This window comes from Ambystoma mexicanum, chromosome 2q (assembly GCF_040938575.1).
Source record: "Ambystoma mexicanum isolate Mex_15411 chromosome 2q, UKY_AmexF1_1, whole genome shotgun sequence".
NCBI classification, from domain to species: Eukaryota; Metazoa; Chordata; class Amphibia; order Caudata; family Ambystomatidae; genus Ambystoma; species Ambystoma mexicanum.
In genome coordinates, this window is record NC_090924.1 from 406813581 (window position 1) to 406840816 (window position 27236).

General features: G+C 52.4%; 1 protein-coding gene across 3 annotated transcripts in view; it reads right to left on the minus strand.

Moving 5' to 3' along the window:
- The window catches only part of ARAF (A-Raf proto-oncogene, serine/threonine kinase), a 1000066-nt gene that overhangs the window by 755003 nt on the left and 217827 nt on the right, over positions 1–27236 (minus strand). For all 3 annotated transcript variants that reach the window (XM_069647431.1, XM_069647429.1, XM_069647432.1), the window contains exon 5: positions 7040–7197. In XM_069647431.1, coding sequence (XP_069503532.1) covers positions 7040–7197 — 158 coding nt within the window. The remainder of the gene's footprint in view (positions 1–7039; positions 7198–27236) is intronic.

Sequence of the window (27236 nt, forward strand, 5' to 3'; positions counted from 1 at the left end):
CTTCTGTGAGAGTAGGTTCTCTCTGAGTGGAAGTCGAATTGGAGGGCAGATGGACAAGTCTAGAAGGTCCGGGTACCACGTTCTCCTGGCCCAATCCGGGGCAATTAGGATCATGGTTCTCCGGAATCTTCTCAACCTCCTGATCATTTGAGGAATGACAGGGGCCGGTGGGAACGCGTACAGAAGCGGAAACTCCCAGTCCACTATGAACGCGTCGCCCAGAGCTCCTCTCGGGGGAAATTCCCTTGAGCAGAACAGATCGCACTTCCTGTTGACACTGGTGGAGAACAGATCCACCTGAGGGGTTCCCCAAAGGGCGAAGATCTCTAGAAGGACTTCCTGAGCTAGATCCCACTCGTGGGAGACTGTGCTCTGCCTGCTCAGAGCGTCCGCTGTCAAGTTCTTCTCTCCGGCTAGGTGAACTGCCGATAGAGAGATTCCTTCTTGGATTGCCCAAAACCAGAGCTGCATCGCCTCTCTGCACAGGGGTAGTGATCCTACGCCTCCTCTTTTGTTGAGGTAATGCATGGCCACCGTGTTGTCCGTCATTATCAGGACATTTTTCCCTTGTACAGCCGGCAGGAACGCCTTCAACGCAAGTCTGATGGCCCTCAGCTCTAACAGGTTGATATGTAGTCTGGACTCCGGTGGAGACCAACGACCGCTGATGGTCAAGTCGTTGGCTTGTGCTCCCCACCCCGTGAGTGAGGCATCCGTGACTACTGTTATCTCCGGCCAGGGTTGCCAAAACTGTTCTCCTTTCAGAATGTTCTCCTGACAGGCCCACCACTGAAGGTCTCGAGGCACCCTGTCGGGAACCTGAAGAAGATCTGTCATTCTCCCTGAGAATTGTGACCACTGAGTCCTCAGTGCCCACTGGAGGGATCTCATTCACAGGCGAGCCTCTGGCACTAGGAAAATGCAGGATGCCATGAGGCCTAGCACCCTCAAAAAGTCGAAGGCTGGGAGACGTTGGGCATCTTGGAACTTGGTAACCATCTGTAGAATATCTTGAGCCCTCACCTCTGGTGGCGAGGCTTTTCCCAGGGTAGAGTCCAGGATCGCTCCTATGAACTGGAGTCTCTGCGATGGTATCATTTGTGACTTCTTTAAATTGAGGGAAAAGCCCAGTCTGTGAAGGGAGTGGCAAACGTGATTTAGCTGGATCTGAGCTTGTTCCGAAGATACAGCCCTGATAAACCAATCGTCCAGGTAGGGGTAGACGTGAATCCCTTCCCTCCTTAGACTTGCCGCCACTACCGACATTAACTTGGTGAAGACCCTCGGGCAGAGGTCAGCCCAAATGGCAGCACTCGAAATTGATAATGAGAGTTGCCAATTGCGAACCTCAGGTATTTCCTGTGTTTGAGATGGATAGGCACATGGAAATAAGTGTCCTGAAGGTCCAGAGATACCAACCAGTCCTGGAACTGAAGGGCCTGAAGGATCTGAGAAAGAGTGACCATCTTGAATTTGTCTTTCCTGAGGAATTTGTTCAATTCTCCAAGTCCAAGATGGGTCTCAGTCCTCCGTCTTTCTTTGGAATGAGAAAGTAATGGGAGTACCAGCCCTTGTTCCTCTCCGCTACAGGTACCGGTTCTATGGCACCTTTCTCTAGCAGGTCCAAAATTTCCTGCAAGAGGAGCGGATCTGGAGCTTTCTGAGAGCTGATCCCCGGTGGATGACTCTGAGGTATGCGTAGGAGAGGCAGGCAGTAACCTTGGGCAACTGTTTCCAATGCCCAAGCATCTGACGTGATAGCCTGCCATTCCGCTAGATGTTGAGTTAACCTGCCTCCTACAGGTGTCCTGTGAGGGAAGTCCTCAGAGTGGTTTTGGGGCGGCTGATGCAGATGCCGATGGTAAAGAGGCACCTGCTGTTGCTGCGGCTTTTCAATATCTACCCCGTCCACCTCGGGTAGTTCTTCTTTGACCCCTTTGAGCCGGTCGTCCTCTACCTCTTCCGAATGCAGAGTAGAAGCGAAAGGACTTGCCCCTCGCAGAGGTTCCTGTGGGACGAAAAGGTGTCTGACGGATTGCAGCGCCTAGGGATTTAGCTGCTGCTTTTGAAGTTTGTAGTTTCTCTAAACTGTCATCCGCTTTTTCCCGAACAAAGAAGAGCCATCGAATGGCATGTTCAAGAGCCTGGCTTGCACATCTGGGGCAAAACCAGACTTTCTCAACCAAGAGAATCTCCTGGTTGTTGTACTTGCCGCCATTGCTCTGCTGATACTGTCAGCCGAATCAATGCCTGTCTGGAGGGATTCGCACATAGTGTCTTTACCGTCCTGTATGATATTCAGGAACGCCTCCCTTTCTTCGCCCTCCGGGATGCAGTCAGCCGCTGTAGAAGCACACTCCCAAAGTGTATGGCTGAATCTAGCAAGGGTGCAAGTAGCATTAACAGATTTTAATGCATTGCTACATGCCGAAAAAACTTTCTTTGCCATAGCATCATATTTCTTATCGTCCCTGTCCTGTGGGACGGTAGGGTAAGCAGTCTTGACATCAGTAGAAGATGCTGCCTGTACCACCAGACTTTCTGGGCATGGGTGTTTTGACAAAAACTCTGGGTCTGCAGAAGATACCCTGTATTTTGTAGACATTTTTTTATTTACTGCCGGGACGACATCTGGGGTTTCCCAGTTCGTCATAATCTTCCTCTGAAGAGCTTTATGAAAGGGCACTACAGGATCTTCCTGTGGGCCTTTGTCAAGAATATCCGTGAGGTCATCTTGTTGAAAAGACTGTGAAGGTGCAGACCACCCCATAAATTCTGTGATCCTGGCCATTAAGGCTCTATAGGGGGTTTCAGCATGATCCCCCGGGTCTGGCCTAGCAAACTCCACCTCAGGGGAACTGTCTAACCCACTTGCCTCATGTAAGGAATCATGAAGAACCTTTAACCAGCGTTCTTCAGAGGATAACTCCTCTCTAACTGGGGTTGCAGGTCCCTGCAACTCAAATGTGTCTTCCTGTTCAGACAATTCACCCTCTTCCATAACTGAGGACATAGTTCTCAATTGTTCTGAACTCAAAGGGTGTAAACCCCATCTCCAAGGCAGAGGGTGCCAAACTCGTCATAATCGGCCTCGAAAACGCCAATGTCGTCGACGCCGACATCAAAGGCTTCGGGCGTGGCGTCGAAAACAAAGGCGGAGGCCTCGATGACCTCGACAGAATTGGGATTCTGCTCGAGGAAGTCGACAACCTCGACGCCATCGTCATCAAGGACCTGGGGATAGCCACTGGGTGCGTCGTAACCGTGACTTTTCTTGGCGTCGTCGAAGATGGCGTCGAGTCGACAAACCCGTGTGTCGAAGGTCCCTTCGACAACGGCGTCGAAGACACCGACCTCGGCGGAACCTTAGTCGATGGCGTCGACGGAACCTTCGAAGAAGGTTTTGAGGTCATAGTCTTACTCGAGGGTTCGAGACGCGCTTGAGAAGCTTCCTTCGCCGGGTACTGAGACTCGCTGCGTTTTTGACCTTTGGGTCTTTCGACCAGAGCATCGCTCTCGGCAGTCTTCGAGGGGGTCGAGGCCGCTTTCTCGAAGACGCTCATCTTATTTTTGCGGAATTCCTCCCATTCAGCCCGGGAACTATGTTTCGTGGGGCAAGGGATTCTCTTTGGAGAAACAGAGGAAGACGGAGAAGGGGATCTTCGACGTCTCATCTTCGAATGCTTCGATCTCGAGGAGTGATGGGACCCACTCCGAGACCTGGAGCGCGAATGGTGACGAGGAGACGAATGTCTCGACTTCGTCGAGGAAGAAGCAGCTTTAAAAGTCTTACCTTTCTCCGGCTTCCCCCTATGCTCCTTCAGGGCCTTAGCTGTCATGGCATACAGTCCTCGCACTCCGAACAATGGTGTTCAGCTCCCAAACACCACAGACAAACTCTGTGAGGGTCAGTCAGCGACATCTTTTTCCCACAATCTCGGCATTATTTGAAGCCGGACCGAGGAGTTGTCGGTTCCGACGAAGAAGCCATTGAGTACGGATCGAATATTTCGAGGTAAATAGGATTAACCTGACAAAACTGAGCAACGGTATTCGGAGGCACTGAGTAAGCGCGGAAAAACGGAACTGAGCAACGGACGCTGCGCGCAGCCGTTATAGGCAGAATGACGTCGACGTCGATATGGCGGCTGTCGAGGGACATCGACTCGGTGGACGTCGACGCGCAGTTCCCTCTAGAGAAAAATTAGAGATATCCAAGATAAGGAATACGTCAGAGGACACACTCCCTTCGAATGAAGGTTCTATGGGAAAGAGACCTTGGTACAACACTATATGACACACAATGGATCAGATATTGCCAGCTCACCAAGGCAGTGTCTCTTAACGCAAACCTGAGGCTAACACAATTAAAAATGTTAAATCATCTACACTTTACCCCTAAACAAATGGCAAATGTCTTCCTTGGGCAGTCCTCTAGATGCCCCAAATGCCATACGAGCAAAGCCGATTCATTCCACATGTACTGCTCATACCCATCTATTTTCGAATTCTGGGAATGGATTGAAAACACCCTACCGGGCATACTAGACATCCCCACCCCACTCACCCCACTGAAGTACTAACTTGGCGATATAGGAAAGATACCTACTAAGACACAGAGACTATTCAATGCGGCCTGCGCTGTGGCAAAAAGAAGCATCCTTAAATGCTGGAAATCCAAGACAGTCCCCACATTGCAATCATGTCTTAGAGATCTGACTATGTTAATTAATGTGAAAAGGACTTTGCTGTCCTCGTTTCCCCCACCAGCAGACACAAGGACATATGGGGCCTCATTACGAGGAAGGCGGTAGAGGGTTAACGATGCCGGTAGAGCCGCCGGTGCCATTAACCCTCTACCGCCTCATTCCGAGGTCTGCTCGCGGGTCCCGCTATGTACGTCTGGTAAAACCAGGCGTCCATAGCATGACCCGCTAGCAGACCAGGATGCTAACAACGGGCCCGTCATAAACGGGCTCGTTCGCATCCTCCCCATTCCCACTGAGCCCTATGGCAGCTCAATGGGAATGGGGATGTACCGGGTCCGGGTCCCACGAAAGGGAATTACTAGGCCCTCCAAGGTTGTAATGGCCCGGTAATTCCTCATTCCTGGAACCCGGACCCGGAACCCGGTATGGGGGTAGCCATGCCGCTAAAAGCGGCATGGCTACCTCCATACTCGTAATGAGGCCCATGGGCTCCCTATAGATCCTATCTGGCCAAGCTCCATTACGTGCCTATGACACAGAGCAACGACCGTGCCTTGGGATCCTTATAAAGGTGTACATGCAGAATGTCTTCTTTGTGGGGTCTTGGCTCCAACAATGATACGATGAATAGCTGCAGGATGCCTCCTTTTATCCAAGATTTTGGTTGGGAGCATGCCTAAGGCCACCAATGTTAAGGATCTGCAACATTCAGTCAATAGTTATCCAATCATGGATAGCCACTGGCTGCAACATCTTCCCACCAACAAACATTCAGGCACCAGGGATGTGGATTGGAAATCGACAGTCCCATTCCCTTCTTGTGGCCACACACAGTAACCACATCTTAACATGTGAAGGCCATAGCTTTTCCCGGGAAAGGGATTTCCATATAAGGCACTTCCTGGCATGAGAAGTGAGAAAGTAGGCTAATGAACATGCAAAAGACCTCATTGAATGGACATCTTAGGGCTCTAGATGCCGGAGCAGGAGTCACTGATGGAGACGACAGAGGAGAGGTGAAGGTAGTCCTCTTTTAGGCGAGATATCTTGCCTACGTCATTATACACAGCCAGCATATAGCCCAACTGGTTTGTGAAACAATTCTTTGTCAGCGATTGAAGAAGTGGAAAATATTGACGAAACATAGAAGGCTGAAGCCGGGTTTGGGGGAATGCCAGAGGCCCAGAGAGAGTACTCATGTCCCCCTAGGAGATCCAGGACCTGCATCATCAGAGGCATTTGCAGAAGCACTGAGAACAGATCTTCTTCTGGAACAAGCTTGTATGTACTTGGGTCTCCACAGTGGAGAGCCGAACCGTGAAGACCCCCTCCACTCCCGCGTTTCATCGACAGGAAGAATGGGCTAATGTCCCAAGTTGATGTAAATCCAAGGGGAGAAGATAACAAGTATTACCAGCTCTTGTTCTTTAAGCAATTCCGGAAACCAGTGATGGAGTTAGCTCACTCCAATCTGACTGCTGGACATCTGGGCCTAGAGTAGACATAGAAGAACATATTTCACAGATTCCACTGGCCTAGCATGTACGCTCAGATTAAACTGTTCTGTGCGGTCTGCCCAGTGTGCCAAAAAACTTCGCCAGATGACTTACCCAGAGGCCCACCTCCAACCACTGCCCATCATATCCTTTCCTCTGATTTTCCATGGATATTGTGGGGGCTTTAGCTCAGAATAAGGGGAGCAAGGAAACATTTCCTCTCACCTATCGAGATGCATCAGGCGTGCTCTAAAGACAACAAAAGTTGCAGAGTGCATAATGCTACTAGTGACGATCGGGGGGAACATACCAAGAAAAAGAACAACCACAAGATTTGTTGCGTTTATTGCTTGGCACATAAGGCCTAGTTGCAGGAGGTCAGAAAAATCATAATACTTTTTGCTGTGCAATGCTAGGGTCCCATCTTCGCAGAGATACAGACTGCGGTTTGGAGTCATGCACAAGGGAGGCCTTGGGTAGTGGGTGAGCAGCATGCCATGTACGGTTTTCCACAAAGCAATGCTGCTATGCAACATTATCAGTTACCATCCTCACTAAGGATCAGGGAGTAGGAGTAAGTCCACTTTTACAAATTGGAAAGGGTTGTACAGAAAACCACAAATATTTCATAACTGTAGAGAAAAGTAATTGTTGTAAAAACAGGCTGCAATTTTCCATGAAAAAATGTGATTTACTGTCTGATGCCATATAAATGGATTCTACCACATACATGCTCCAAATCCCATATTTTCTCCTGTTGACAATAGTTTGAGGAAGCGAGTGCGGAATGGGAGAATTAAAGGAGACATAGGTGATTGTAAGGTTTTAACTCACGGAGGTTTCTGCAGCTTGGTCATATCGACGCAGGCCGTTGGAACCTTGCTGCTACAGTGCTGATGGAACTTGTAGCCACATGTCTGGCAGCGAAAACCGTGAAAGAGGAACTTGAGGCAGAAGTCGCAGAAGGCCAGATTAAAGTAAGTTTTGCGCACCTGTAAAGAGACAGGGAGGAGAAACAAGAAATGGTGAGGTTGGGACAGTGTAGTGAGAAAGCAGCATGGGGTTCTAGGAGGTGGTCTTTGGTCCTAGCAGCGAGAACAGAAAATAGTAAGACAATGAACTTTAGTGGAGAGTTTGAGATCATCACAAGGGTTGCTTTATAATTAGAGAATACAAAAGAATATATGCAACATTAGATAACAAACCGACAACGAACAACAATGTATTAACAGTCTTGGCTTTTTGTAAGTTTTACAAAGGTAGCGGGCGCCCCTCTCTCGCTTAGAGAGGCTCAGCTTCACCTCACTGATGATGCCCAACAAGGCTGAAACACGTGTATGGGGTTGCTGATGGTACTCTTGTTCAGAGAGGAATTGCCATAGCATTTCGGTGCTGGACTGCCCTTGTGGGCGGGACAAAGACTGATATGCAAATGGATATTTCCCATCTGTGAAGGTACAATGAGCAAAAAGCAATGGCTGCGAACTCTCAATGTGGTTAATAACCACTGAACAGGTTATCATGCCTTGTTCGTTCGAGAGAGGGGCGCCTGCTACCTTTTTTGTATTTGTGAAAGGAACTTGGGGTTGGTCACCCTAGGTTACCTGGGGGCAACCAGACGTGGACTCCCTGCTCACTGTGCTTAGAGAGGCTCAGCTTCACCTCACTGATGATGCCCAACAAGGCTGAAACACGTGTATGGGGTTGCTGATGGTACTCTTGTTCAGAGAGGAATTGCCATAGCATTTCGGTGCTGGACTGCCCTTGTGGGCGGGACAAAGACTGATATGCAAATGGATATTTCCCATCTGTGAAGGTACAATGAGCAAAAAGCAATGGCTGCGAACTCTCAATGTGGTTAATAACCACTGAACAGGTTATCATGCCTTGTTCTTTCGAGAGAGGGCGCCTGCTACCTTTTTTGTATTGGCTTTTTGTAAGGTTTGAAAGAGAACCCTTTTGACCACAACACAGACAGACATTTTTTACTAAGTTACAACTTCTACATCTAAAGTCACCTATAGCTCACTAAAAATCCATTATCAAAGAGTCTAAATCTCCCTCAGATGGATACTCTCTCCCTAGTAAGCGCTGGTGTATCGCCTATCTAAGTTAGGGGATAGAAAAGAGACTCGCCCTACCCTCTCTCATTACTTTTTCTAACATCTAAAAATAGGTGCACACTCTCGGAAGTCAATTCTGTCTTTTTTATTATTATTGCTTCCTCACTGTGTGACTTATCAATTACAAACGACATTTATTCTTATTGTTAAAAAATTCAATCTAATGGGAAGATTGAAAGTCTTTTCGGTGTGTAAATCTATTCACACTTTACTGTCTACAGAGTCAATCTCTTCTCTTAAAATTATACCATTCAGCAGGCTTGCTAATTCTTAAGCATCTCTCCGAGGTCAGGTCATCACCCTGAACCTTTTTTGGTCGGTCAACCTGTTTCCGCGGCATAAGTATCACTATCGGCTTTCTTCAGGACACTAAACTTGACATAATTTATCAAATTTCAAACATTTTATCTAAAAAAGCCAACATTCTTCTTCATGTCTTGATCTCCATTGTCTTTTAGGGGGAGAGCATATATGAATTTAGCAAGGAAGAAGCATTCCTGAATCTGATGATCATAAGAAATGGAACACGGCTAGAAACAACCATATATGAAAAAAACAACAGATAGGAATTCTTTGTAAGAATTTAATAGCTTCCACCAAAGAACCTTGAAAGAAAATGAGCCCTTCGGGCAATTTCTTAGGTTTAGAAGAAATTGCACGATACAGTATGAGTATGATCTTCAGGCCAATAGACTGTCCCAGAAACAGAGAGAGGAACTACCCCGAGTGAATCAGACAGGCAAGAAAAAGAGCTCAGAACATACAGAGAGAAATCACACTCACGCAACATGGGAAAAGATCACGAGATGATGACCAAATAACAGCTGTCTTCAGCCATTCACCAGTGGTAAACAAAATAAAAAAAAGGTTAAAAAAGGAACAAGTTACTTACCTGTAACTGTTGTTCTCCAGCATGGGTCTGGCATGGATTCACATGCTCATGAATATTCCCCGTCGTCAGGCTGGGAATCCTCGGTAAAGAAAAAACCAGTATCAGTTTCGTTTCTGATCTGTCTTTCGTAGTAATAACCAATCACTGGTCTCTGCGTCATACTGACCACAGCCAATGACTGCCCTCTACCTAAGCACCGCCTCTGGCAGCCATCTTCAGATTTGGAAGCACGTGAAGTGGCAGTATGACCAAGTGAAGAGCCGCAGAGGGGTAGGCGGGAGGGTTCGCATGTGAATCCATGCCAGACCCATGCTGGAGAACAACAGTTACAGGTAAGTAACTTGTTCCTTCTCCAGCATGGGGTCTGGCATGGATTCACATGCTCATGAATAAAGAATACATAGCAGTACACACATGCACAACCACGGGAGGTGGCAAAGGATCAACATTAAGCATTACATCAAACTCAACATTAAGCATCTTACCTCCTCACCAGGCTCACCTCAGGCGAACAGGTTGCGCAGCACTGCTTGGCCGACCCTGGACTCCTCCCTGGAATCCCGATCGACGCAGTAGAATTTCGTGAAGGTGTGCGTCGACCTCCACGTAGCAGCCCTGCATATGTCCAGCAGGGGCACACCAGAAAGGAACGCCGTGGTAGCTGCGATCGCTCTGGTGGAATGGGCTCTCGGACGGCCAGGCAGCGGTCGGTTTGCCAACCGATGACAGTACATGATACAAGCGGAGAGCCATCTGGAAATGGAAGCCTTCGAGAGAGCCTTCCCCTGATTGACAGGTCCAAAGTTCACAAAGAGTTGTGACGTCTTCCGAAAACACTTTGTGCGGTCCACGTAGAACTTCAGCGCTCTAGCCACATCCAGCGAGTGCAAAGTTCTCTCAGCCGGCGACGAAGGCGATGGGAAGAATACAGGCAACACCAAGGGTTCGTTGAGGTGGAAGTCCGACGGTACCTTGGGCATGAAGGAGGGGTGCGTCCTGAGCACTACCCTCGTGTCGTGAAAAGTCAAGTACGGGGCCTTGCAGGAAAGGGCCTGGATCTCTCCCACCCGTCGTGCGGAGGTGATGGCCACAAGAAACGCTGTTTTCCACGACAGAAACTTCAACGGGGCCGAGTGCAGAGGCTCGAACGGAGGTCCCATGAGCTTGGTCAGCACCATGTTGAGCTCCCACGCCGGAGCCGGAGCCTTCACCGGCGGGAACGATCTGAACAGTCCCTTCATGAACTCTTTCACCAGACGATGAGACCACAAGGACGTCCGCCCCGTGGTTCTGGTGTATCGGGAGATCGCAGCAAGATGAATCTTGATGGACGCGTGTGCCAGTCCAGCTTTGGCCAGCGTCATCAGGTACGGCAGTACTTGGGGAGCCGTAATCCGTAGAGGGTTAATCTTCTGTGCGTGGCACCAGACAGAGAACCTCTTCCATTTGTGTCCGTAGCATTTAAGAGTCGAGGACGCCCTGGCCTTTGCAAGAACCTCTCTGCAGTCGGCCGGTATGTCGAATCCTCCAAACTCTAGCGCTGCAGGAGCCAGGCCTGCAAGTTCAGCGATTTCGGGTCGTGGTGGAGGATGGCGCCTCCTTCCCTGGAGAGCAGATCCGCATCCACCGGCAGCTTGATTGGCGGGGACGCTGACAAGTCCAGAAGGTCCAGGAACCATATCTGCCTCGGCCACGCAGGTGCGACGAGGATCATCCTGCACCGTGACCTCTTGAGCTGGTTGACGAGCCGGATTAGCAGTGGCAAAGGAGGGAACGCGTAGAGGAACAGGCCCTCCCAGGGGAACGAGAAAGCATCGCCCATGCTCCTCGCCTGGGGAAACCTGCTGGCGAACCTCCGGCACTTGGAGTTCGTCGCCGTCGCGAACAGTTCGATCTGGGGTGTGCCCCACCGTCGGAAGAGGCGATCCACTAGATCCTGCCGTAGTTCCCACTCGTGGCACGAGCGCAGCTCCCTGCTGAGTGAGTCGGCGATGGTGTTTTTTATCCCTGCCAGATGAAACGGCACCAGAAACATCCCTTGGGCGACTGCCCAATGCCACAGGTCCTGCGCCTCCTTGGACAGTGCTGGGGACCTGGTTCCGCCCTGTTTCCTGATGTAAAACATGGTGGTGGTGTTGTCGGTGAAGATCCTCACCACCTTGCCCTTGAGGGACGGAAGGAAGGACCTGAAGGCCCAAAACACTGCACGGAGCTCCAGGACGTTGATATGTAAGGATTACTCCGTCGGGAGCCAAAGGCCTCTTGTGTGCAGATTTTCGGTGTGCGCTCCCCACCCTTCCAGGGAGGCATCCGTGATCACGGTCTCCTGGTGGGCTGGGGTCTGGAAGTCCATGCCCGCCGTCAGATGCGCGCGGGTGCCCCACCACCGGATCGCTCGTCGGAAACTCTCGTCGAGTGTGATCCTTTCCTCGAAGCTGCCCGTCGTTTGGATCCAGCGCGCGTCCAGGAACTCCTGCAACGGGCGCATCCGGAGCCTGCACATGGGAATGAGGTAGATGCAGGAAGACATCATTCCGAGGAGGGACTTGATGGACCTCACCTTGGCCGCGTCGGCCACCAACATCCGCTGCACCTTGCCCAGGATGGTCCTGGTCCTCTCCTCCGACGGGGAGGCCAGAAGGGACACTGTGTTGAGCCTCGCTCCCAGAAACAGAGCGTCTTGCGCGGGTACCAGGTGGGATTTGGCGTAGTTCACGGAGAATCCCAAGTCCGTGAGAAGTTGGACGGTCCTTGCCGTGTGAACCACGCGAGCTCCCTTGTCTTGGCTCGGATGAGCCAGTCGTCCAGGTAGGGGTAGACCTGGATCCCTTCGCGGCGCAGCTGCGCCGCCACCGGTGCGAGGCACTTGGTGAACACCCTGGGTGCCGACCGTAGTCCGAAGGGGAGGGCTTTGAACCGGTAATGACGCACTTGGACCACAAACCTGAGGAATTTTCGGTGCCCGAATATGGGAATATGGAAGTAGGCATCCTCCAAATCCAACGACGACAGGAAGTCTCCTTCCTCCAGCTGACCCAGGACGTGCTGGAGGGTGACCATCCGGAACTTTTGCGCCTTGATGAACTTGTTCAGACGTCGCAGGTCCAGGATGGGGCGCCATCCCCCCGTCTTCTTCTTCACGAGGAAGTATCTCGAGTAAACTCCGGAGCCCCGAAGCCTCTTTGGGACAAGTTCGATGGCGCCCTTCCTGAGCATCGCCTTTACCTCCAGGAGAAGTTGAGGGACGTGAAGTTCTTTCCTGGCCACGGGGGGGACGCGCGGACACTTTCTTTGAAACTCGAGCGCGTGGCCCCGGGCCAAGGCGTCTAGCACCCAACGGTCGGTGGAGATGGACTCCCACACGCTGACGAAGCTCGCCAGCCGGCCTCCCACCGGGGTGCTTCGGTGGGGGCCCGACCCCACGGCCGGTTCAATCCTGCTTCGACGAGGCTTTGCCGCCTTGTCCTTGGCGACGACGGCGGGGTCCGCCAGACTTGCCTCGTCCTCTGTAGGCCTCCTGAGACGACGAGCGGGCCGCTTGACGGTAGGAGGAGAAACCGCCGCCGGAACCTTTGGAGGCGCCCTTGCCTCCGCTGCTCCGAAAGGGCGTCCGTCGTTGTTAAAGAACTCCAAGGGCCCGGGCCGTCTCGGTGTCCGCTTTAATGGCCTGAAGGGAATCGTCCACTGTTTTTCCAAACAGGTTGTTCCCATTGAAGGGCATGTCCAGGACTCTGGTCTGAACGTCTTGACGGAAGTCCGTAGCCTTGAGCCATCCACGCCGCCTAAGGCAAACGCCGTTGCCCAACTGGCGGAACCCAGTGTCGGCGATGTCCGTCGCAACGGTAATGGCGTGGTCCGAAGCCACCTCACCTTCCTGCAGGATCTCCAGGGCCTCTGCCTTCTTGTCGTCCGGCAAGAAGTCCAGCAGGGGAGCCAGTTTGTACCAGAGCTCCCTGTCGTATCGGGCCACGATAGCCAAGGCGTTGGCAGCTTTAATCGTCGTCGCTGCAGACGAGATGACTCTGCGTCGCATAGCGTCCAATTTCTTTCCCTCGCCGTCCGGTGGGGAAGTCGATGTGGAGGCCGCACCCCCCCCGCTTTTTTCCTGGCCGCCGCGCAGACGACGGAGTCCGGGGTAGGCTGCGCCCGGAGGCACAGGGGGGCCGTGTCCGGGACCCGGTACTTTTTCTCGTACCGGTCTCTTCTAGCTGGCGTCGTGGAAGGGTTCTTGAGGAGGGTGAGGCCCTCATCCCAAATGTCGTCCAATAGAGGCACTGCGAGGACCGTCTTCCTCTTGGCCTCGCGCCGCTGATAAAGGAAACCTTCCTCCTTCCTCTCCTCAGGGCAGAGTTGGAAAAGCTCGGATGCCCTGGCGATCATGGAGTGGAACGATCCAATCTCGGGCGGAGAAGCCCTGGTGGGAGGCGACGACGGTACATCCTCGTCGTATACCTCGTCGTCCGTACCCGTCGCTGCCGTGTCAGTCCCCGTATCATCCCCTCCGGTGGACGGGGAGGAGGGCTGGAAGGGGCACGACGGCTGAAAAGGAGGAGGAGGGTGGATCCTTCTTTTCTTGGTAGGGGGAACCCCAGAAGGTCCCGGTTCTGGGTCCCCCGACGGGAGAGGTTCCGTCAGCAACGGTAGTCTCGTCCTTATCTCTGAGCATAAGGACTGTATAGCCAACAAAATGGCCGCCGAGCTGTCTCGCGGCGCTGGCAGAGGGGAATCCGACGGATGTCGTCGTCACCTGCGTCGGGATCCATCCGGACGGGCCGGTCTTCTTCCACGCCGAGGCCGTGGCTTAAGACTTCGACCAGCTCCTCCTCCGAGGTTGAGTCCGAATCTACGACGACGCCCTGCCCCCCCTTTTTCTTCCCCACAGGGGATTTCACGGGGGTCCTATCGATGGGCACAAAAGAGGACTCCCTCCGAGGTGGCAGGGAGACTCTGAGCCCCGAGGTCGCCACCACTGGCGTAGCCTCCACAGGCTGAGCCAGGGCCGCCGCGACAGACTCGATTGAGGGCTTGGCCGGATGGATTAAGGCCTTCACCACCTTAGGTGCGCTCACCGCCTTATCCTTGAGGGGGGGGGGACAGTGCCTCGCTCCCCCTCCGCCTTTGAGCTCGACTGGGGCCTCTCTAGGAGCCTCGCCGGGTGCTCGGCCTTCCTCTTACCCGACCCAGAGCGTTGGCTCGTGGTTGATGGTGCCGGGGAGGGTGCGCCCAGCCTGGCGCCCGTAGAGCCCGACCGTTTGGCGCTCCCGGTGCCAGCGGACTCGCGGTGCTTGGCCTTATGTTGGACCCCCGTCGCCGGGGCGTCCTCAAAGGTCTTAGAAGACCGCTCGGATTTCTTCCTCTTCTTCTCGCCGGATGGGCTCTTCCCTTCCAGCCAGTTGGCGAGACGTTGATGGCGGTCCTTCATGGTCCGCTCCGACATGTTGCCGCAAAACGCACAGTCCTTCTCCACGTGCGTCTTGTCCTCATGTAGGCAGTAAAGACAAAAAGAGTTTTCGTCCTCCTTGAAGACGTTCTGCAGCTGGCATCCAGGGCAGACCCTGAACAGCTTTCCGGGCGTCGAGCTTCCCTTCTCCTGGGCCATGACCGGGCCTGAGAAACTTCTGGAGTCCTCCAAAAGCGTAGCTCGACGAAATCTTCACCCTTGGGGGGCGCAGACGAATCCGACACGGGTCCCCGTTGATCGGATGGAGAGTCGGTGGAGCTTGAGGCTCTTTTGACCGAAAAAACAAAGTTTTTGAGAAAAAACGTGAAAAAAAAAGCACTAACGCTCGAGAGCAATAGCACGAGGCTCCCAACACATGAACGTGCGGTAAAAATCTGAAGATGGCTGCCAGAGGCGGTGCTTAGGTAGAGGGCAGTCATTGGCTGTGGTCAGTATGACGCAGAGACCAGTGATTGGTTATTACTACGAAAGACAGATCAGAAACGAAACTGATACTGGTTTTTTCTTTACCGAGGATTCCCAGCCTGACGACGGGGAATATTCATGAGCATGTGAATCCATGCCAGACCCCATGCTGGAGAACTGTGGCATATCCTGAATGTTAGACAAAGCGCCCAGAATCTCTGCTTATTTGCAATAAAGAGGAGAAGGAATAGCAGAGACTCATTAGTGCACACTTATAAAGAGGACAACAAAGAAAATTAGAACAAAACGAGACTATGGGATTTACCAAAAACGACTGGACACACCCCATGTGGGCTATGTTCTGTATGCCCCTTTACAAAACATACAACTACAATAGATATTGGTAAGTACCATGCAGCAAAGATCTCTCACGAATTGCAACACAATAAATGGTGTATACCTTACAAGATGCCCATGTGAGAAGAAATAAATTGGGATGATGACCAGAGCTATAAAGATCAGAATCTGTGAACATAGACCGAATATCAGGACAAATCAGATGACAGCTCCACTAGTAGAACACTACGTGAACAACCAACACACAGAAAACGATATATCTTGGACCATTCACGAAAAAGTACAAATTCCAAAAAGAGGAGGAAATATCAGGGCAATGCTCCTAAAAAGAGAACAGTTCTGGATATTTCGACTAAAAAGTCATATAAAGGGGCTAAACGAAGAAATCTGTTGGCAAACTTTGGCCACAATGTAGTGTATGAAGTAATACTAGATTTGATCCTCCAAATATCCATGCACTAATGAGCAGATGGATTCCAAATAGATGTGTGCTTTTTGTCACCTTAGGCACCACCGAGCCCAATCCAGCCATGGTTGTCACTTGTTCAAAGCTGGGATCAATGTGATTATCAAAGATCAGAGGTGTATATCAGTGTGAGCTATGAAGGTATGAACTGGACATTAAGAAAAATGACATGAAAAGAATCCTACATCATGGCCAAAAACAATAGAAGTAATGTATGACTCTGGTGGGTGAAAAATAGAAGAACCACAACCCCCAGAATGCTTTGCGGCGGAAATGAGTGAAAAAAGAAGCCGGCAGTAGTTCTAAAGCATCCACATATTACAATCTGTGGTAGTGGATTCATCCACTACATCACTTGGTATAATCCCATTGACTATTGGCTGAGAAACATATGGACAAAATACAACATGGACTTAGCCAGAGAAAGAAGACTGGCAATCTTTAGAGGTCAGTTACACACTACACCCACGTCGCTGAAGAACCACAACCCCCTGTATGCTTTGCGGCATAAATGAGTGCGGAAAGAGGCTGCCAATTGTTGAAATGCATTTGCATATTGGAACCTGCTGTAGAGCATATCACTTGGCATAATTCTATTGAAGATTGACCGAAAAATATATGAATAAAATATTATTCTGACATACCCAGAGAAAGAGGACTGGCAAATGCTTAGTGGTCAGTCACATGACATTTAAAACTGCGCCCACGTCATTTCCACAGCTTTCGCATTGAACAAAATGAGTGAGCCATATGAACACAGACGCCACGACTGAAAAACAAGTTAAGATGCGACCCTCTCCCCAGGAGGGATACATGTCAGGGTGAACCAAGCAACTTCCCACTAACTGACTGAACCTTTCTTTTGTCCCGTCCTCCTATGTTGGCCAGTGTCTTTGTCAGCGGCCTGATGCCTGCGGCGCTTTATAAATACATAAATAAAATTCAAATAAATAGATAGCAAGATGGCCCCACAAGAGCACAAGTCCCCCATAATATAAACTCCAGGAGGCACTAAATTGAGTGTTGCAGGATAACCGGTGATCGGTATGAAATAAAGAGAACGAAGTATGGAAGATCACCCAACAGAGAAACAAACACCAGAGTATGTGTTGAGGAAAGGATGTGTAGTTGTGACATACTACTACTGCGTGAGCAATGCAGACATCAGGATTGAAAGTAACCCGGAATTCTTGTTTCTTGAGTAGGAGATTATAAGCTGAAACAAAGCCGTGGGAAGTGCAATATTGTGAAAAACAACCACCGAGACAGAAACAGGTGGCCCAGAAACCGAGTGGAGCCCCGAAAAGTGGTAAGCTTGTTTTTGCCAACATGTCTTTGGAGAAATACACCAGATATAACAGAAGAATGACAAATTGTTCATTTTTCCATAATGACAACAGAGAGACCAAGTCTCTGGCTGCCTTTTTATAGGGCCACGGTACAGAGCAGGATATGCACTTGAAGATTTGAACAAAAAAGAAGAATTAAAAACCGCTAAGAACGGGTAAGAATGCCTGGGCTGAACATACTTTTATTTATGGTGCCTTGACGAGATGAATTCAAAAATAGAAAGTGATGGTTCCCCTTTTATGTATTTCCTTTTAGGGAACATGGAAAACAAGACGCCTGTAGGAAGAAATAAGGAACAAGTTACTTACCTTTAACTGTTGTTCTCCAGCATGGGTCTGGCATGGATTCACATGATCATGAATATTCCCCGTCGTCAGGCTGGGAATCCTCAGTAAAAGAAAAACTCAGTTTCAGTTTCGTTTCTGAACTGTCTTTCTCCTAATAACCAATCACTGGTGTCTGGGTCATACTGCCCCCAGCCAATGACTGCCCTCTACCTAAGCCCTCCTCAGGTAGCCATCTTCAGATTTGGTAGCACGTAAAGTGGTAGTAGCACCAAGAGAAGAGCCGCAGAGGGGTAGGAGGGAGGGTTCGCATGTGAATCAACGCCAGACCCATGCTGGAGAACAACAGTTACAGGTAAGTAACTGGTTCCTTCTCCAGCATGGGGTCTGGCATGGATTCACATGCTCATGAATACAAGAATACATAATACATAGCAGTACACACATGCACAACCATGGGAGGTGGCAAGGCTCAACATTCAGCATCTCAACAACTCAACATTAAGCATCTCTTACCTCCTCACCAGGCTCACCTTCAAGCAAACAGGTTGCGCAGCACTGCTCGGCCGGCTCTGGACTCCTCCCTGGAATCCCGGTCGACGCAGTAAAATCTCGTGAAGGTGTGCGTCAACCTCCACGTAGCAGCCCTGAAGATGTCCAGCAGGGGCACACCAGACAGGAACGCCGTAGTTGCAGCAATCACTTTGGTCGAATGTGCTCTCTGATGGCCAGGCAATGGTCGGTTGGCCAACCGGTGATGGTGTGTGATGCAGCCGGAGAGCCACCTGGAAATGGAGGCCTTGGAGAGGGCCTTCCCTTGATTCACAGGGCCAAAGTTCACAAACAGCTATGACTTCTTCCGAAAACTCTTTGTGCGGTCCATGTAGAACTTCACCGCTCTAGCCACATCCAGCAAGTGCAAAGTCCACTCGGCCGGCGACAAAGGCGACGGGAAGAAAAGAACACCAAGGGCTCGTTGAGATGGATGTCCGATGGCACCTTGGGCATGAAGGAGGGGTAAGTCCTCAGCATGACCCTCGTTGCATGGAAAGTCAAGTACGGAGGCTTACAGGAGAGGGCCTGGATCTCTCCCACTCATCGTGCGGGGGTGATGGCCACCAGGAACGTGGTCTTCCACAACAGGAATTTCAGAGGTGCCGAATGCAGAGGCTCGAACGGGGGACCCATGAGCCTGGTCCGCACCAGTGAGCTCCCACGCCAGGACGAGCGGAAAAGTCCTTTCATCAACTCCTAACCAGGCGATGCGACCACAGCGACGATCGCCCCAGAGTTCTGGTGTAGCGGGAGATAGCCGCCAGATGGATCTTGATAGAGACGTGTGCCAGCCCCGCCTTGGCCAGCGACAGCAAGTACAGCAGCACTTGAGGGGCCGTAATCCGCAGAGGGTTTATTTTTTGTGCACATTTTTTGTGTCCATTTATGTCCATAGCACTTAAGAGTCGAAGAAGCCCTTGCCTTGGCAAGCACCTCCTTGCAGTCCACCGGGATCTCGTATCCACTGAACTCTAGTGCTGCAGGAGCCAGGTCCGCAGGTTCAGTGCCGACGGGTCGTGGTGCAGGATCGCGCCTCCTTCCCTGGCGAGAAGATCTGTGTCCGCCGGAAGCTTGACTGGAGGGGACACTGACAAGTCCAGAAGGTCCGGGTACCATATCTGCGTCAGCCATGCCGGTGCGACAAGGATCATCCTGCACCGGGGCCGTCTGAGCTGACTGATGAGTCGCATTAGCAACGGCAATGGTGGGAACTCAGAGAAACAGGCCGTCCCAGGGGAATGAGAACACATCCCCCATGCTCCCCAGCTGGGGAAACCTGCTGGCGAACCTCCGGCACTTAGTGTTGGTCGCCGTCGCAAACAGATCGATCTGGGGATTGCCCCATCGTCGAAACAGTATGTCCACCTGATTCTGCCGAAGTTCCCACTCGTGGCAAGAGTGCAGCTCCCTCCTGAGTGAGTCGCGTAGGTGTTCTTCACTCCTGCCAGATGAAAGGGTACCAGGAACATCCTTTGAGCGATGGCCCAGTGCCATAGGTCCTGCACTTCCTTGGAGAGGGCAGGGGATCTGGTGCCCCTCTGCTACCGAATGTAGAACATTGTCGTGGTGTTGTTAGTGAATACCCGCACCACCTTGCCCTTGAGGGACGGAAGGAATGACTTGAGGGCCTAAAGCGCAGCCAGTAGCTCCAGGAGGCTGATGTGCAACGACTTCTCCTCCGGGAGCCGAAGGCCTCTTGCGTGGAGATTTCTGGTGTGTGCGCCCCATCCCTCCAGGGAGGCGTCCGTTGTCACTGTCTCCTGATGCGCTGGGGTCTGGAAGTCCGTGCTTGCCACTAGATGCGTGTGGCCCCCCCACCATCAAATCGCCCAACGGAATGTCTCGTTGAGGGCGATCCGGTCCTCGAAGCTTCCCTTCGCCTACATTCAACGGGCATCGAGGAACTCCTGCAGCGGCCGCATCAGCAGTCTGTACAGCCAAACGAGGCAGATGCACGACGACATCATGGCGAGCAGGGACTTGATGAACCTCTCCCTGGCAACCTTCATGGCCAACAGCCGTTGTACCTTGCCCAGGATGGCCTTTATCCTGTCCTCTGACGGCGCGGCTAGGCACGCCACCGTGTTGAGTCTGGCTCCCAGGAACTGGGCGTCCTGAGATAGCTCAAAGTAGGACTGTGCATAGTTTATCGAGAACCCGAGTTCCGTGAGCAGGCGGACAGTCCTCGCTGTGTGTTCGACGGCAAGTTCCTTTGACTTCACTCAGATGAGCCAATCGCCCAGATAGGGGTAGACGTGGATCCCCTGCAGGCGCAGACGTGCCGCCACCTGTGCTAGACACTTGGTGAAGACATGTGGGGCCGACTTCAGACCGAAGGGGGGGGGGGCCCTGAACTGGTAGTGCCGTCCTTGGACCACGAAGTGCAGAAACTTTTGGTGCAGCTTGAGGATGGGGATTTGGAAGTAGGCATCCTCCAGGTCCAGCGACAATAGGAAGTCCCCTTCTTCCAGCTGTCCAAGCACGTGCTGAAGGGTGACCATCCGGAATTTCTAGGATTTTATGTATTTGTTGAGGCAGCAGAGATCTAGGATGGGCCGCCAGCCGCCGGTCTTCTTTCTAATGGGGAAGTACCGTGAGTATACTCCGGAGCCTCTTTGGGACGAGCTCTATCTCACCTTTTGTTAGCATTGCTCGTACCTTTAGAAGTAGTTGAGGAATGTGGTTTTCTTTCATGGCCACGGGTGGAAAACGGAGACACTTCCTTTGGAACTCCAGAATGTGCCCGTGGGCCAGGGTATTCAGCACCTACTGTCGGTGGATATGGATTTCCACGAGCCGCCGAAGTTCGCCAGCCGGCCTCCTACCGGGGTGCTCGGGTGGGGAGTGACATTGCGGCCGGTTCAGTCCTGCTTCGCGGAGGCCTTACCACCTTGGGCCCCTTGGTAACGACGACAATGTCTGCCAGCCTTGTTGCGGCCTCTGTAGGCTTCCTGCGACGAAGAGCAAGCAGCCTGATGATATGAGGAAGAGCTGCCGCCGAATCCTTTGGAGGCACTTTGTGACTTGCCTCTGGAGGGCCGAAAGGACGGCCGTCGTTGATGGAGCGTGCTCAAGGCACGGGCCATCTCGGTGTCTGCCTTGATGGCCTGCAGTGACTCGTCTATTGCCTTGCCGAACAAGTTGTTCCCGTTGAAGGGCATGTCCAGTACCCTCATCTGAATATCCTGACGGAAGTCGGTGGCCCTGAGTCAGCCACACCGGCGAAGGCAAACGATGTTGCCCATCTGGCAGAAGCCGGTGTCTGCAATGTCCGTGGCCACCGTAATGGCATGGTCCGAAGCCAGCTCGCCTTCCTGTAAGATTTCAAGGGCCTCTGCCCTCTTGTCGTCTGGGTGGAAGTACAGGAGGGGGGCAATTGTAAAACCACAGCTCCCTATCGTAGCGAGCCAGGATAGAGAGAGCGTTGGCCGCCTTAATGGTGGTCCAAACTGACAAAATGACCCGACGTCCCATGGTATCCAGCTTCTTCCCCTCGCCGTCTGGCAGGGAAGTGAAAGTCGAAGCCGTTGTCCCAGCAGATTTCTGCCGCAGAGACCACTGAGTACGGTGACGGCTGCGCTCTGAGGCACATTGGTGTGGAGTCTGGGACCCAGTACTACTTCTTGTACCGGTCTCTCTTAGCCAGGGCCAAGGATGGGTTCTTCAGGAGGGCCAGCCCCTCGTCCCAGATGTCATCTGAGAGCACGGTCTTCCTCTTGGCCCCTCGTCGCTGATAAAGGAATCCCTCCTTCTTCTGCTCCTCGGGGCATAGCGGAAAACGCTCTGAGGACCTAGCGATCATGGCGTGAAACAAGCCAATTTCGTCGGGAGGAGAAGCCCGGGGTGGGGGCGACGGGAGATCTGCGCTTTCGTGGCTGCCGTCGTCGTCCGTCCCCATCATCACCGTCTCGGTCTCGTCCCTCGGAGGAGAGGATGGAGGTGAAGGATGGAAGGGTGGGGGCGGATGGACTTGCCTCCGCTTGGGTGAAGGGCTTCCCAATGGTCCAGGCGCCGCTGGATCATCCGCCAGAGGCAAAAGGCATCCTTGTTCTCATTTACGAACACAGGGTGTGCAGGGCCAGCAAGATGTCCTCCGACCTGTCCGTTGGTGGTTGCAGCGGTTGCGACTGGAGCGTCGACAGCAGCTTGGTGTCCGGTTCCTCGTCGATCTGCTGTTCCTTGTCGGCTCCCACGTCGCTCGCCATGACCGCCTCGTCGGGGTCCTTCCCGTATGACCTGACCTCGACAAATCTCTTGTCCAAGACTGACATGAGGCCCGCCAGCTCATCCTCGGAGGAGATATCCGAGTCTGGTAAGATTATTGCGCCCCCCCCTTCTTCTCGGCCAGGGGTTTCACGGGGCTATTTTCGATGGGCAGTAAAGACGATTCCCTCCGGGAGGGCAGGGAAACTCTTGGCTTTGAAGTCGTCTCCACTGGGGCCGCATCTCCGGGTCTAGCCAGGGACGCTGCCACTTCCTCAATTGAAGTCTTAGCCAGGTGAATCTGGGCCTTCAGGACCTTTGGCGCGTCTGAGGCCTTAACCATGGGGGGAGGGTCACAACCTCTCTCCCCTTTGGCTTTCTCCATCGGAGTCGACTGGGGCTTCTCCCGAAGCTTACCCAGGTTTTCAGACTTCCTCTTCGACCCGGAGCGTTGGCTCGTGGTTGGCAGCGTTGGCGATGCTGCGCCCGGCCTGGCAGCCGCAGTGCCCGTACCAACGGCGCTCCCGGTGCCCGTGGACTCGCGGTGCTTTGCCTTAGGTCGGGCCCTTGTCGCCGGAGCGCCGTCAAAGGTCTTAGAAGACTGCTCAGACTTCTTCTTGGGCTCACCTGCCGCCGGGCTTTTCACCTCCAGCCAGTCAGCGAGCCATTTGCGACGGTCCATCATTGTTCGGGCGGATATGTCCTTGCAGAACGCACAGTCCTCCTCCACGTGAGACTTATCGGAGTGTAGGCAAAAGAGGCACCGGGAGTGCTCATCCTCCTTGAAGACGTTCTGTAGTCCACATACTGGGCAGATCCTAAACAGCTTGGATCCAACGGGAGTCGAGTCTCCTTTGTGTTCGGCCATGTCCACGTGGGGTAGGTCTCAAAGATCTTCCTGAATCCGCAAAGAAGTGAAATTCAATGAAAATTCGCCCTTGAGGGGCGTAGAGATTTCCGAAACGGGTCCCCGTTAAACGGTAGAAGAATCGGTGGAGCTTGAGGCTCAATTTGACAGAAAAAGCAAGAGTAAACTCTTTGAAAAAACGCAATACGCAGTAAAATCTCGAGAGCTAAGCACAAGGACTCCCAACACTTGAACGTGCAGTAAAAATCTGAAGATGGCTGCCTGAGGAGGGGCTTAGGTAGAGGGCAGTCATTAGCTGGGGGCAGTATGACCCAGAGACCAGTGATTGGCTATTAGGAGAAAGACAGTTCAGAAACTAAACAAACTGATTTTTTCTTTTACCGAGGATTCCCAGCCTGACGACGGGGAATATTCATGAACATGTGAATCCATTCCAGACCCCATGCTGGAGAATAAAGAATACACAGCAGTACACAACTACACAACCACAGGAGGTGGCAAAGCTCAACAGAATCAATTACTATTACCTCCTCACCTGGCTCACCTTCAAGCGAACAGGTTGCGCAGCACTGCTTGGATGACTCTGGACTCCTCCCTCGAATCCCTGTCGACGCAGTAGAATATTGTGAAGGTGTGCATCGACCACTACGTATCAGCCCTGCAAATGTCCAGCAGGGCACACCAGATGCCGTCGCTGTAGCAATCGTTCTGGTAGAATGGGCTAGCCAGGCAGCGGTCGGTTTGCCAACCAGAGACAATGAGTGATGCAGCCGGAGAGCCATCTGGAAATGGAAGCCTTGGACAAGGCCTTCCTATGTTTCCTAGGGTTAAAGTTCACAAAAAGCTGAGAAGTCTTCCGGAAACTCTTTGTGAGGGCCACATAAAACTTTAGCACTTGAGCCACATCCAGCGAGTGCAAAATCCTTTCAGCCGGCGACGAAGGCATTGGAAAAAACACAGGCAACACCAAGGGTTCGTTGAGATGAAATTCCGACAGAATTTAGGCATGAAGGAGGGGTGCGTCCACAGCACCACCCTTGTCTTTTGGGAAGCCAAATAAGGCCGCTTGCACGACAGGGCCTGGATCTCACCTACTGTTCCAGCAGAGGTGATGGCCATGAGGAAAGCAGTCTTCCAAGACAGAAACTTGAGCGGAGCTTGATGCATAGGCTCGAATGGAGGCCTCATGAGCCTAGTCAATCCCACGCTGAGTTCCCATGCCGGGCCGGAGCCTTCACCAGCAGGAATGAATGGAACAATCCCTTGATGAATTCTTTGACTAGACGGTGCGACCAAAGGGAAGACCGTACTGGAGATCTGGTGTAGCGGGAGATAGCCCCCAGATGCAGCTTAATGGAGGCATGTGCCAGTACCGATTTGGCCAATGACAAGTATGGAAGACCTTGGGGGGCAGCGACCCTCAGAGGTTTAATAATCTCCGATCAGCACCAATTCGCAAAATGCTTCCATTTGTGTCTGTATCACTGCAAAGTTGACGATGCTCTGGTGAGGACCTCCCTGCAGTCCGCCGGCAGCTCATAACCACCAAACTCTAGTGCTGCAGGAGCCAGGCCTTCAAGTCCGTGAAGGCCCTCACCACTTTCTTGAGGGATGGCAGAATCAATTTAGGGCCCAAAACACTGCCCATAATTCCAGTACGTTGATGGGTAGTGTCTTCTACTCCAGCAGCCACAGGCCTCTGGTGTGAAGACGTCCGGTGTGGGCTCCCCATCCTTCCAGGGAAGCGTCCGTCGTGACAATTACCTGGTACAGGGGGCTCTGGAAGTCCGCACCTCTGGACTTTGCATAATTCACAGAGAAAAGGTCCGTCAGCAGCCGGACAGTCCTAGCCATGTGATCGACAGCGATGTCCCTTGACTTGGCCCGAATGAGTCAGTCGTCGAGGTAAGGATACACACGAATCCCCTGTAGCCGTAGATTGGCCGCCACCAGAGCCAGGCACTTGGTGAAGTCCCCGGGCGCCGACTTCAGTCCGAAGGGGAGAGCCTTGAACTGGTAATGCTTCCCTTGTACGATGAAGCACAGGAAATTTCAATGCTTTTTGTGTATGGGAACGTGGAAGTGCGCGACCTCCAGATCCAACGACGACAAAGTCTCCATCCTCCAGACGGCCGAGCACATGCTGGAGCGTGACCATCCTGAACTTCTGGGACTTTATGTACTTGTTGAGTCGTCGTAAATCGAGAATGGGCCTCCAGGCCCCTGTCTTTTCTTATGGGAAAATATCTTGAGTAAACTCAAGGGCCCCGGAGTCGCTTTGGAACTAGCTCTATCGCCCCTATTTTTAACATGGCCCGAACTTCCATCAGCAGCTGAGGGATGTGTTCTTACTGTCGGGCCACCAGTAGTAGGCGCAGACACTTCTGTTGAAATTCCAAAGTGTGTCCGTGGGCGAGAGCGTCCAGCACCCATCGATCAGTGGAGATGGTCTCCCACACGTTGACGAAGTTCGCCAACCGGCCTCCCACCGGTCTGCAGGTGTGGGGGCCTGACGTCTTGGCCGGTGCAGTCCTGCTCGGAGGCTGGTGCGCCGGCCTGGGAGCCTTGACGGCGGCAGCGGCGACCTCCGAAGGCCTTGGAGGGACTTCTGTTGGCTTCCTGGGTCATGGAATGGGAAGGTTGGTGGTAAGAGGATGAGCCTCCACCAAAACACTACAATGACCTGCTAGACTTCCCTCCTGAGAAACGAGAGGACGGACAGTGTTGTTGCTGTGTGCCCAAGGCACAGGTCGTCTCTTAGTTGGTCTTGATGGCCTGGAGGGATTCATCAACGGCTTTCCCGAAAAGGTCTCTGTCAAACGGCATGTCCAGGACCCTCGTCTGGACCTCCTGTATAAATTTGGTGGCCTTCAGCCAGCCACGACAACAAAGGCAAACCCTGGTTCCCATCTGGTGGAACCCCGTGTCTGTAATGTCCACGGAAGGATCTCCAAAGCCTTGACCCGTTTGTTCTTTTTGGAGGAAATCCAGGAGCGAGCCATCTTGTACCGAAGCTCCCGATTGTTATCTGGCCACGATTGCTAAGGCACTGGCCGCCATGACCGTCGTTGCCGCCGAGTAGATTACCTTTTTAGTGATGGAAATCAATTTCTTCCCCTCGTTGTTCAGGGGTGCAGACGAAAAAGACTGAGTTCAACAACTTCTTTGTGGTAGCCACCGAGTCCAGCAATGGTTGAGACCGCAGACACTTGGGACTTGGGTGCAGACTACGGCTCACGGTATTTCTTTTCAAGACGGTCTCTCTTCACTGGGACTGAGGCAGTATTCCTCAGCAGCGCCAGCCGCTCATCTAAGATGTCATCCAGGAGCGGTACTGACACAATGGTCTTCCTTTTCACCTTCTGGTGCTGGCACAGGAAACCCTCCTTCTCTTCCGGAGTGAGCTGGAAGAGCTCTGACGCACAGGCGATCATGGAGTGGAAGGATCCCACTTTGTCCGGCGGAGAAGTCCTGGGTGGTGGGGACATCCCGCTGTCGTCGCTGTGTCCATCCCGGTTCTCCCTTCGGGGAGAGGGGGAAGGGGACAGCAACGGTTGGAATGGAGGCATAGGGTGTCTCTTGAAACACTTGTGTATAGGCGCGTTACAAATGCCATATCATATCATATCTTCCTTTTCTTCGACAGTGGTTGTCCCAGTGTCAACAGGGTCACCACTGGTGGTGCAGCTGGTGGTGCTGTCGGCATCCTCTTCTGAATTTCAGACACCAGCCTCTGGAGGGTCAAGAGAATATCCTGCGACAGGTCTCTAGGAGGTACCTGGGGAAAAGTGTCGCTGGGCCCAGCACCCATGTTGTCATTCTAGTCATCATCAACATCGCCGCCTCCGGCGAAACTCTCCTCAACGTAGTCGCCACCCTCCTCCAGGATCTTGTGGACGGAAACTATCTCCTCCTCGTCGGATGAAGAAATGTCTGTGCTGTGGAGTTCTTCTCCGCACCCCCCCCCCCCTTCTTCGGGTCCCGAGGGGTCGGTCTCAGGCTAAGGTCTGGCATCCTCTTCTCCGGAGTCTTCTCTACTGGCTTGGACAAAGCCTCCCGCCTGGGGG